We start from the raw sequence: 13010 nt of genomic DNA, 5'->3' as shown, positions 1-13010 counted from the left end.
CTCAATGGCAAATCGGAACACTGTTATTGCAATAGGTTATTGTTCTCAAATTTTATGAAGAACATTGTATGATAAATAGGTTATTGCAACTCAAATTTGAAGTATATACAAGAGTGTATTGTCCATTATTTGATGATACCTTTAGTGATACAATTCTACACTTTACAACTAACTAACAAGTATTCGACCAATACAATTAGTTAATTCAACGAGCTAATCACATCATGTAGTGATCATTAAGTTAACTTGAAAATAATGATCAATCTAGTGAGACTCGTGTGATACCGTTTTACAATAACAACTATAATAATAAATTGATGTAAAACCACTCTTGTTTCCGCCTCAAATAGGTTACCTTTAAGTTGACATACTCATATTTAGGCGAATGATCTCCTTTTACTTTAATAAATCACTTATAATAGGAATGAATCTTTTAGCACAAAAAGTCACCCCTACCTTTTGATAAACTATTGCTTCCTCCGTTATGTTTTAAATGAAACATTGTGTGAAATGACACTATTTATTGATCGATTTTGACTCCAATTTATCGCCATTATATAAAGAAAAACATAGTCAAGTGTGATCTTGTTAGATTCGTCTCAATGCATACTATCAAATTATAACTAGTTTATATTTTTTACGTGTGCACAACTAGAGATATTAATGATTAAAGAAGCGTGTTGGATTGCGTGAAAAAACAAACGTTTCATTTAAAACAGAACGGAGAAAGTATAAGTCTTTTTATATGAGATTAGATACAAATCATACAATCAATCAGCTAATACACTCCCTCCATCCAACCAACTAATCGTACTGAAATCAATTTAATCAACTAACTAAGCCTACAACTTCGCAAGTATTAAAATCGTGAGACGGTGAGAGAATGGAAGGACAGAAAGAGGACGGGCTTTGGCGCTTGACAGGTAGATTCGGAATTTCAAATGACAAAGTCTAGCACATCCCAACCAAAGCTTCATATTCTTAAAAACTCAGAATTTTTAATCTGGTAAAGCGAGTGCAAGATAATCTTATGGGAGTAAACATATTCTGCGAATTGAAATATAAAGGTCACTTTGCAGCTCTGCATGTAGAAAGTAATTTTATTAAAAAGGTTACTCCTAAGTCCTAATTACACTTGAGAAAAGCATAATAGATACGGATGTTCTGAGAGACGGATCATGCAGGAAATTAATTTCGATATTATATTAGTAAATATAACTCGACCAAAAAATTACAAGACAAGTAGAGAACACCATCATAATTTTATTTTTTTTGACAAGATTCATATTACATTCGTGTGACTACTCTGTAATTTTTACAAGGAATATCAAAATATTTCGAGATAGTCAGGGTGTCGCTCTTTCCGTGATTGTACATATGTATCTATCTCGAAAGTTTGTATTTGACTATTTTCTTTCTTGATCAACCCCCCCAAAAAAACAAAAACAAAAAAAAGCCTCCCGTGGTGTTGCCGTCTCTATGATTCACAGTTATACTTCATAATGCATGATTGCCAGCTATAGGTGTTGCAGAAGCTTCCTACAGATATTCTATATGTTCGATAAAATTGGTGAAGATGAATGTACAAAGATGCATAAACTCAGCGCTTCAATGTTCTACCTGGAAATTCTTTAGAAGATCTTCAAGCTCTACTCTTATAATGGAAAAGGGTGGCCGCTTGATGGGAGCCACGTCCCAACATCTCAGCATCAAATCGGATAGTCTTGGGTGTATTCCCCGTGGAATATCTGGTCGGAGTCCCTGGCGTTTTATAAAAAGGTAAAAAATCAAGAACTTATGCAATCATATATATAGTTGTGCTAGCTATAAATACAGATCTTGGTAATTGGAAAGACAAGGTTAATCACACTTGCATATGCATTTCTTTAGTGACCAAACGGGGAATGTTACGACTTATGAGACATATTAGAGAACTGCCGGACGTGTATCGATCGTGATGGTTATACGCAACCACACTTCCTTGATGCACGTAGAATGGACCCCGACATTTATAACATTTACAGCAAAACTACGTCTATAACTCATTATTCATTGAACCATACCAATTCATTTTTTTTTCAATACAAAGCTTATTTGGCGAGTTAGTGACAGATCCAACTATGGTCATCAAAAATACTAACTCTCATAACTAATTCATTCCCATCATATATATAAGAAATGCATTAGCAGGCTTATAAGGAAACAATTATGTGCACTCATTTTAGTGCAACATTATAATTTTTTTACCATTGCAGGGTGTTTGTAATATGCTTCAAAATAAGATCCATTTAAAATATATAGTTTTACAACTCATGAAAATATATTTATTTAGATGAATGGTAAGACATTATTTAGTCTTTTTTTTAGATAGAAAAAAACTTCCCCGAAACACAAGCTTAATCAAGCATCCATATGAATGTGAGTCATCCAGATTAACGAAATTCACCTCCACAATTTAAACTCGACTAAATTTCAACAAGCATACTGGATACAAACAAAAACCTTTATGCAATTCAATGATCACATTCATAGATATTTTCAGCAATCATGGAACATACCTGTCTTACACCTAATGCAGCTTGCAGAGGAGTCATGTTCTCATATGGAATCTGCAGGCCCAAAAAAATCAGCTTTCACAGGGCCCCCACATTACAACTAGAATTCCATATTACAAAAATATTCACACACAACGCAAGAAGCAGTATAAAAAATACCTTGGCTGTCACAAGCTCCCACAGTACAATAGCAAAACTAAATACATCTGCTTTCTGATCATATGGCTGATGATTTATAACCTTAAAAAGAATAGAGATGGTTTCAGTCCAAAATTGGCATAGTAACAGAACATGAGGCTCATCCAACGTAAGTTTAACAAAAAGATTCTACGACATCATATTCATAGACACAGCATACTCGAGAAAATGTTTAATGTCAAGGTAATGTTGACAAGAGAGCAGCACAAGACTCCTTTTCTTTTAGCTAACAAAAGCCACCACTTTAAACCTCCAAATGATTACTGAAAAATGGCTCTGACTTTTTCTTTTTCTTGTTGGTCTGATATAATTAACTACCTTCCTGCAAACCTTTGATGTTCAATAACCTTATCCCTCATCTGCAGGCCATTCTTAAACTTCACCCAACAAGTGTATCCAAACAATGTTAGCATGTTGAGTATCTTAAAAGGGAACTAAATGATGAATAAAGCGCATAAACCGAGACTTCGTAGAAAACCTAGATATAGTGATGGACCAAGAAACATATTGATTAAGTCATCAAACAAAAAAAAATTACGGAAACTAATACATTAAAAAAAGTTAACATAATAGCATCTTACACTTCTCTTGAGGGTCATACCATAATGATTAAATTAACTACTCTCTCTGCAATAGATAATCAAGAATAAAGTCATTTTATTTACAATGTTTCAACAAAACGGCTCATTGAATTGACAATACTTTGTTTATAATGCAGTTGCAATCTGCAGAAAATTGTTACTCTTTCAAATCAAGGGTTTTATGTAATAGCCTTTCTATCATATGGACTTAAGGTTGTGTGCTTAGTTTCTTTTTGAAACCCCGCCCCCGGGTTACTCTGCCAGGTAGGAGCAGCTTTAGAGGCGTTAGTGCAATGTTGATGTATCTTTACGGAGAAAAGAAAAAGGCTTCCGATTACACATATAAGGTTTTCCATTATATTGACAGTAAACGAAAATACAATAAGGCCACAACCAAATAAAGAATATATACATGTCTCTCTCTCTCTGTATAAGTGTATATATATATATATATATATATATCATTTTCATACAATATCTACAAAAACTAATATCGATAATAAAGAATGGTAATAACGTAGATAGAGTGATAGGCGCAATAGATTCACTAAAAAAAAAAAAAAAGATAGACATAATAGATTACCTCATTAAAATGCCTGATGCATATAAAAAGAATCATACTTTTGAACAACAGCAGAAGTAACATTACTAGTAAACTCTTTTAGGTGCCACACACAAAAGAAAAAAAAAAACAAGATAGACTTTGACAAAATGACACACAAGGTGTGGACACAGCCGAAGAATCATGCTACTTTAAACACAAGAGGCATGTACAGGAGCAAACCTCGGGTGCCATCCATCTATATGTCCCAGTTTCGGCTGTCATAACTCCTTCCTGATGTAAGAATCGAGCAACACCAAAGTCTGCCACTTTTACAACCTTCAATAAACAAGTAAATCAGCTCCAATACAACTAGTTCATCAAGAAATTGAAATTTCAGAAGAAAGATAAAAGAAAAATCAGCACAGAAGCCTGTCAAACGTCAAGAGGAGCTCCTACGTACTTTTCAGTTTTCATACTTAAGAAAGATACAATTTCTAACCAAGAATATCCGCTTATGCAAACAAAGAGACTATTGTACCCAGATTACATTTACTGCCTTGATTTTTTATTTCCATTAATCCAACTATGAAAGGGTTATTCAGGGCTCTCTCTGTATATTATTACTTTACCTCTTTGCCTTTTCAATGTCTCTAATGCACAAATTTCAGAATTAATATCTTTGATAACATATCAATAACTAATGAAGATAAATAAAAATGAATTTAACAAGATTCCACATAACTATGTATCCTTACATATGAAGTTTTCACTTTTCAGACACAAAGTTAGCCAACTCCCAAGTACGTCAAGGAACAAAGATTGGCCATTGACTTGCTAAATACACAATTGTGGTTTAGACAACAGCGAAATGCACCATCATTTTCTTAGAGACATTTCTTGTCCCGTAAAATTAGATGAATGGTCATTTGATGAAAATCAATTTGAACAAAACGTGTCCGAAAGCATTGAAATTTAGGCTCCCAGTCATGAACAAGTATTTGCACAAAGAATTGCTATTGAGCCTATAACATTGGTGCACACTCTAGCTCATAGAGACACCTTCAGTTTCCTCTGTTAAAATCAAAGGGTACTGGACCTCTAGAAAGCAACAACTATTTCTGATATGTGCTCTTTGTTCACATATGATACACAAACACAAGTACTCCTTTCAAAAAAATTAATACTTCCTCTGTTATGTTTTAAATGAAACGTTTGCTTTTTCACGCAACCCAACGTGCTTTTTTAATCATTAATATCTTTAGTTACACGTAAAAATTATAAAAAAGTTGCAATTTGATAATATGCATCAACACGAATCTAACAAGATCCCACTTGACTATGTTTTTCTTTATATAATGGCGATAAATTGGAGTCAAATTGATCAATGAATTGTGTCATTTCACCCAATGTTTCATTTAAAACAGAATGGAGGAAGTAATTGTTTTAAGATCTTCTAGATTCGAATGTGAAGAAACAACCAATCAATATTGTGGTCTAAATGTGCATGATGCATAATACAAGAAAAGGATTTGCAGAACCTATGTGATCATTTCAATACCATTATAAAATTTGACTTCTATGGAACTTACAGAAGACCCAAAATACGAAATCGGGAAGAATAATTTATTTTTGCAAGGAGACAGACATCAGTTCAAGCAAATGTAAATCAGAACTGCCAAAACAAAGCCAATACTCCATATTAGGACATATCAAGGATTAATGTTCCATTTCAGTATAGCACTGACTGCAACATTGGAGACTAATGCCTAGAGCATCAAGAATAGTACTCAGTACGTACTTGAAGATTATCCATGAGCAAATTTGCTGATTTCAGATCCCTGTGAATAATATCATTGAGATGCAAGTATTCCATTCCTTTTGAGACATCAATTGCAAATTTTAGCAGCTCGGACACCTTCAAAGCTCTTTTGTTTTTGTGCAGGTAATTATACAGACTTCCTCCAGGCATGTACTCTAACCAAAAAAAAAAGGTGCAGCCAGCGGGAGCATCAAATGAATGAGAAGAATAAGCAATATTATAACATTGTAGTTCCCTTAAACCATTCAAGGAGGAAAATATTATAAAAAAGAAACTAAGAACCAGGGAAAAAAAAATGCGCTCGCGGTCGCGTTCGCGGGAACGTTTGCGTTGTCGCGGGAACGGCTTGTAACGGCGAAATAGAACGTTTCGCGGCCGACGCGGCGTGAATTTTTTAAAGAAATTCACATTAATATGTTTTAACCTTATTTGCATTTTTATAGTTTATGAAGCATTATTACAACATAATATAATCAAATCTAATAGAATATCACGTTTCCTCAACTATATAATTAAATCATAAAAAAAATTTGGCCAATGTTTGAAAAGAACGGATGTAACGGGGATAAAATCGTTCTAACGCGGCGAGTTCGCGTTACAGAACGGACAAAGCGGCGAGAAGTACGTGAATTTTATTATGGCGTTCCGTAACGGGATTTCGCGGAACGGCGAATCCAAAATCCGTTACAGAACGGCCGTTCTGTAACGGAACGGGAGAGTTTTAATTCCCTGCTAAGAACTGCTTATCGCTGTAAGTCAATAGAAAAGCTTGAGAAAAAGCCACAAATAATGCCTACTAAAACTCATAGAAAAGCCACATTATTTGATATTATAACATTGTAGTTCCCTCTATATTAATTTACACTTCTCATTTTTTTCCATCCCACATTAATTGATACACATGCTAAAATGGTAAGGTCTCATAAGTTTACACTATTTCTCTCTTCATGGGGGACCCAAACAAATATGAAGAAAAAATTCTCTCACTCAGCCCTCAAAAAGTTGAGGCCCCACAACCACTAACTACAATAATTTTACCCAACTACCAACTACCAACAATTAAATAAGAAGTTTAATTCATAAAACTTTGGCCAGGTCAAAGTGTATCAATTAATATGGGACGGAGGGAGTACTACCTCTCTTAAAAGCGGTAACTTATTCAACCACACCCTTCCCAGGCCTTTCAGATTCCAAAAGGACTTCAAACAGATAAAATTTATGACAGCTCAAGATATTTCCAGGTTACCAGAACGTGATCTAGAGTTATAGATAATCTCTGAAACTATTACTGTTTACAAGCATGTAGCTCAATTCAACTCTCATGGAATGTCATCATATAGAGGTATATTATTGGAAAAACAATAAGCTGAGCAAAAATTGCAAAGAAATGAGAAAATGTCTAAAAAGGTAGATTTGTTCATATACTGAGTTCTTTTCACAAACAAACAAATATGATACCTGTTACAATGCATAAATCAGGAGACTTCGTACATGCACCAATAAATCGAACAACGTTTTCATGTTGCACCTCTCTGCATACAAAAACCAACTACTTTTGGTAAAAAAAATAATCAGGAAACAGGAAGGGAAGATGATAAGAGAAACCACTCCACACAAATTTAGCTTACAATTCCCTAGTTTTAGGATTGTGCATAGATAAGTAATACAAAGCCTTATTAATCAAATTCAGATAGTGAACCATCGACATGCAAAATATCTGCTGTTACAATCCCTATACCACGAGTTCATTCCCAGCTTGTCACTGACAAAAGAAAAGAAATTGAAAGTAGATAAATAAAATTCTAGATATATGTGTCCACAAAGACACAAACTGCTCGGGGTGACTTAAGTTCCTTGTTGCCTCAGAGAAATTATAGAGTCCTCACATTCTTCAGACACTGAAGAAAAAGGCAGTTATGGAACTATCATTACTTGAACTTATCACATTAACCTTGTATTTGATATTTTCTATGAACAAAACCAGTAACACCTTGTTGCCTTGTCTCAAAACATTCAAGAACGATATTGATAGCTTCCATTACTTTTGGAAAATTGGTATATATATATTGCTGAAAATGTAAAACTGGACAGGTTATCCCGTTTAAACAACTAAGGCTTTCACATCATTATTGCTAAAAGAAGATTTTATCCAAGTCAATATTCTATTACACTATGGTAACCATGCCATATAAAATATGTTTGCATCAACAAAACCGATCCTTTTGCTTTCTTTTTTTACAGAAAGAAAGAAGAGGCAGTATAGCAAAGTTGTATCAACAAAACCGATCCTCCCCTTTTGAAGAGCACGTGACTCATCACAACAACTGTGTTATCTTGATGCAAGAAATACCAATTCCTCACCTTAAAATTGCCACTTCTTGAGCAAACTCATCCTCTGAAGCTTCAGTTAGATGCTCAGATCTGAGAATCTTAACAGCCACATCCTGACTAAGGTACACTCCTTGATACCTTTGTCAAGGACCATATAAAAGATAAGCAACACATGCAAAATATAAATTTGGTGCAAGAAACAGTTCTACTCACAGATCGCCACAAGATCCAGATGCAACTTTTTCCCCAATCTTCAACAAGCTTCTATCTATTTCCCAATTTCCACGTACTCCTCCTGCAGCTAGTGCTTTCTTTACAGAGAATTTCGAATGCGATGAACCAGACCATGAGCCCTACAATTTTATAGAACTTCATTGAATTGTGTTCACCTCATAGAATAATCAAAAGAAAATAGGCTCTAGAACAAACCCCTGAGATACTAATACCTGATAGCATATATATACCATGATAAAACCAGAAATTGTTTGTTAGATATATACCATATGAAAGTGAGTGTGCAGCTCTCTCTCTCTCTCTCTCTCTCACCTCACACAACCTAATAAGTTATAGCTAATCGCCTATAGTCTATTAAAAGACAAGGTTGATCCAATTTTAGTTAGCATGAAAAAGGCAAAATAATTGAACGCTGATTATCATACACACCAGCATTCATACACACAGTTTTAGATATAGCTGACACAAACAAATGCCTCAGCAGAAAAATGATGTATTTGAGATTTGACAAAGTCAAAATTCTTAATATAAAACATGCACCTAATGCAGAAAAAAAGAAGTTGGATCAGACAGGTGATGAGAATATTAATGCATATAGACACCAGATTTAACGCTAATCGCCTATAGGCTATTAAAAGACAAGATTGATCCAATTTTAGTCGGCATGAAAAAGCAACAAAAATTGAATGTTAATTATCATACACACCGGCATTCACACACACAGTTTTAGATATAGCTGACACAAACACGTGCCTCAGCAGAAAAATGATGTATTAGAGATTTGACAGTCAAAACTCTTAATATAAAATATGCAACTAACGCAAAACAAAAGAAGTTGGGAGCAGACAGGTGATGCGAATATAAATGCATATAGGATACCAGATTTAAACCTCCTGTCTCCTGAACAAGCTCTTTGTCTAGCTATATTTTATTGCATATGAAAAAGATGACAAAATCGACTGAGAAGTTTTCAGGCCCTATAATTTAGGAGAAATTTTTCAGGAGATCGAATAGCTTATAATTTATCCCTAAAGGAGAAGCAGGAACCTTGGGCTTTAATATGTTTCAGAAAAACTTTAATCTTTGTCAATATCGGCAACCTTACTAGATTTATGATAGCATTATATTCCTATTTAAATTAATAGGTGTTTAAATATTTAGCTTTGACACACATGGCTAACCTAACTTCAGTCACCCACAAATCCACGATACGCTGCAGATATATATGATCCATAAAAATTGCCAGTTCTATGAGGAGCAAGAGCTTCATTATGGAGTTCGAGGCAGATTAGTGAAATTATTTCGTGTAGGTTAGTCCTTGTAGAGAAGATTACTAGTTACTATCAACAGACTATTCACATTAGTGATATTCTCTCTCCCTCTTGGGCTCTTGGCCTGCTTATTTAACTGGCTCGAGAACAAGCTTCAGAAGGAGGTCAAGAAAGCAGAAGCATAAAGACGGATGACGATCAAGACTCGTGAATTCAGTTTTGCTTTAGTCTAACTTTTTGGTACCATGAATTCTTAACTAGAGGAGCTCTAGTGTTTCCAGAATCCAGAACATCCAATTTAAAAGTTAACTCTCTCCAGAAAAATTATTACACCAGAAACACAAAAAACTTCCAACAGATAAATTGTGACACGAATATAGAATCATTACTGAAGTCCTCCACAATAGAACATTATGGCGCAGACTTTCCTCTCCTACATAACAATGCCAACATTAAGGGGAGACCGGTGAGTGGTAACTGCTAATTACAGATAAGCTGGTTGTGAATGCATGTGGACGTACTAACCTGTCTACATTAAGCACAAGCATTTCACTTAACAGGACTTGCAGACCTTAACAAGATTTGCAGGCAGATTCAGGTGATAAACAAGAAAGATCATTTTTGTATCCTTGAAATTCATCTTCAGATAGTAGATTAGTTGCATTGCACCTAGTCTTTTAGAATGACAACTGTGGATTTTCCTGCGAATAAGCTCAGTAGCTCATGAACCCTTGGAAAATCATCTAAGAGGTACAAAAGTGTCCCACTTCTTCCTTCAAGCACTTCATAAGCTTAGATTCAAGTTTCTTTCCTTTTTTAACCTAAAAGGTCATTTATCAAACTTGTCTGAGCTTATCGGCCCTTATATGAACTTCCTTCCAGTTGTCAATTGGGATTGATAGCACTTATCAATCCTATTAAATTATGGTCTCTTCTCTCATCCTCTATTAATAACAAGGCAATTATTGATTTACTATATAATGATTGCATATTATTGAGATTCTATATTGTTCATTGGTAGAATGTGTAAGAGAGAAAATCTCTCATTAAGTTAGTAAATAGGTTAGTATAAATATGTAGCAAAGCACAGAAGTTTATCATCATAATTTTATTCTTCAATATAATTATATTCTCCTATCTCCCTATATTTACGTAGATATATCTACATTATTTGCACAATATATGCACTAAGCCTACTATAAGGCTAACAATTGGTATCAAGAGCCACTGTTCTAAAATAATTTATTTTATTTTGAGCAACATTCTCTAATATCTTCCGCATGGCAACTCAAAGATCTTTGGGTTTTCAATGGGAAAACTATGACTTTTGGGTTGTAAAAATGAAAACAATACTTAAGTCAAAAGATCTTTGAGACATTGTAGAAAATGGCCCCACAAAAAGTGCTCCCGCAACTTCGGAAACTCCTGTTAGCGGTGGTGAACCTTCTAAGGAGGAAATGATCAAAGACCAAAATGCATTGCATATTCTAGAAAATGCAAGGACAGATGCTATATTTCCAAGAATAGTCACCGCTAAGACGACAAAGGAGACTGGGATACACTTAACACCGAATTTAAAGGAAGTGTCCAAGTTAGAGGTATTAAACTTCAAACCTTGAGAGCAGAATTCGAAAACTTGACAATGTCTAATGATGAGAATATTAATCAATATTTGTCCCAAGTCACAGACATTGTCAATCAAATGAGAATATATAGAGAAGATGTTAAAGAGGAGAGAATTGTTTCCAAAGTGCTCAACATTGTAACGGAGAAGTATGACACTCCTGTTAGTGTTATCCAAAGTACAAAAGATTTATCAATGTTGAGTGCATTGGAAATGATTGGTTTATTTAAAGCACAAGAACAAAGGGATAAAAGCAAAACGAATCATAGTTCATCCGAAAAAGTTTTCCTGGCAAACCAAAAAAGTAATAGCAAAACATTTGAGGGAAAATATAGTTCTAGCAATTCTGGAGGGAATAAAGGAAAATACCCTTCATGTAGGATTTGCAAGGGAACTAACCATCTAGAGAAAGATTGTAGATGGAAAGGAAAACCTCAATGCAACTTTTGCAAGATGTTTGGGCATATCGAGAAGGATTGTAGAAAGAAGCCAAAACAAGCTCAATCCCAAATTTCTGAATGTCATGATGAAGATTGTTCTATGCATACCAGGCTTCACAAATACCCAAAGATGATGTATGGTTGGTCGATAGTGGATGTAGTAATCATATGACCAAGAATCCATCTTGTTTCATCACTTTGGATAAAGCAGTAAGAATCCCAATAAGGATGGGTAATGGAGCAATTGTCCAGGTGGTAAAGGTACTATTGCAATAGAAACAAACAAAGGAAGAAGACTAATCAATAATGTTTTATATGTTCTAGAACTAGACAAGAACCTACTAAGGCTCCGTTTGGTAGGGCGTAAAACATTTTCCTCTATTTTTAGTTTTACATTGTTTGGTTGACAAAAGAGTGTAAAACCATTTTCCTTTGGAGTAAAATTACTCTCCCAATGATGGAAAACCATTTTCCTTTCAAAATGAAGGGAAAACTATTTTCCTTATCTCTCTTGTACACTCCTCTCACTACCTCCTTACTTTCCCTTTCATTTTCCTTTCATTTCATCATTTTTCTTACATGTAACCAAACAACGGAAAACTAATTTTGGAATTGTGTTTTCCATTGTAAATTGTTTTCCATGAAAATCATTTTACACTGAAAATATTTTACGCCTTACCAAACGGAGCCTAAGTGTGCCTCAGATGATGAAGAATGGATATTCAATTCACTTTGTAGCTAACACTTGCAAGATACTTAATCCTTTCGATAAGGAGATTGCAAAAGTGCCAATGATAAACAAGAGTTTCCCCGATTCAACCTATTATGCTTACAAATCTGAAAGCAATGAGACATATTGGTTATAGCGTCGAAGGTTGGGTCATAGCAATACTCAATCCCTCCATCTGTTATCCGTCAAAGATATTTCAGAATTACATCAGTGTTAAGATCTTTGTGGAATGTGCCTTGGAAAGATGCACAAGTTTCCATTTCCTAAGGATGAAGCACGGAGAGCAACTATGAAATTAGAACTTGTATACACAGATGTATGTGGTCCTATGAAGACACTTTCAATGGATGGAAGTAAGTATTTTATTCTTTTTATCGATGATTTATCAAGAATGACCTGTGTGTACTTTATGAAAAAAAGTCACAAGTCTTCTCTATTTTCCTCAAATGGAAGAATCAAAGTGGTTATTCACTAAAAACCATAAGAAGTGATAATGTCACATAATACACATCAACAAATTTTGACAAGTTTTGCCAAGATGGAGGAGTTGAGCATCAACTGACGATTACATATACACCACAACAAAATGGTGTTTCCGAAAGGAAAAACAGAACAGTGATGGAATGGCTAGATGTTTGCTTGAAGAGAAAGGGCCTCTGAAGAAGTTATGGGGAGAAGCAGTA

The 13010-nt window shown here is 34.6% G+C and overlaps 1 protein-coding gene across 3 annotated transcripts in view; it reads right to left on the bottom strand.

Moving 5' to 3' along the window:
- Window positions 1-1179: 1179 nt before the first annotated feature.
- LOC104895619 (serine/threonine-protein kinase STY46) overlaps window positions 1180-13010 on the bottom strand; it is a 36367-nt gene continuing 24536 nt past the window's right edge. The window contains exons 9-17 of one of the 3 annotated variants that reach the window (XM_010682188.4): window positions 8242-8381; window positions 8059-8166; window positions 7156-7229; window positions 5677-5852; window positions 4119-4214; window positions 2715-2795; window positions 2559-2609; window positions 1621-1761; window positions 1180-1550 (exon numbers count right to left, since the gene is read on the bottom strand). In XM_010682188.4, the coding sequence (XP_010680490.1) occupies window positions 1518-1550; window positions 1621-1761; window positions 2559-2609; window positions 2715-2795; window positions 4119-4214; window positions 5677-5852; window positions 7156-7229; window positions 8059-8166; window positions 8242-8381 (900 nt within the window). In that variant the 3' untranslated portion in view covers window positions 1180-1517. The remainder of the gene's footprint in view (window positions 1551-1620; window positions 1762-2558; window positions 2610-2714; window positions 2796-4118; window positions 4215-5676; window positions 5853-7155; window positions 7230-8058; window positions 8167-8241; window positions 8382-13010) is intronic. The other 2 variants (XM_010682182.4, XM_019249311.3) reach the window with 2 other exon arrangements.

This window comes from Beta vulgaris, chromosome 1, assembly GCF_026745355.1.
Source record: "Beta vulgaris subsp. vulgaris cultivar EL10 chromosome 1, EL10.2, whole genome shotgun sequence".
Classification (NCBI taxonomy): Eukaryota; Viridiplantae; Streptophyta; class Magnoliopsida; order Caryophyllales; family Amaranthaceae; genus Beta; species Beta vulgaris.
This window is presented reverse-complemented; position numbering and strand designations above follow the sequence as displayed.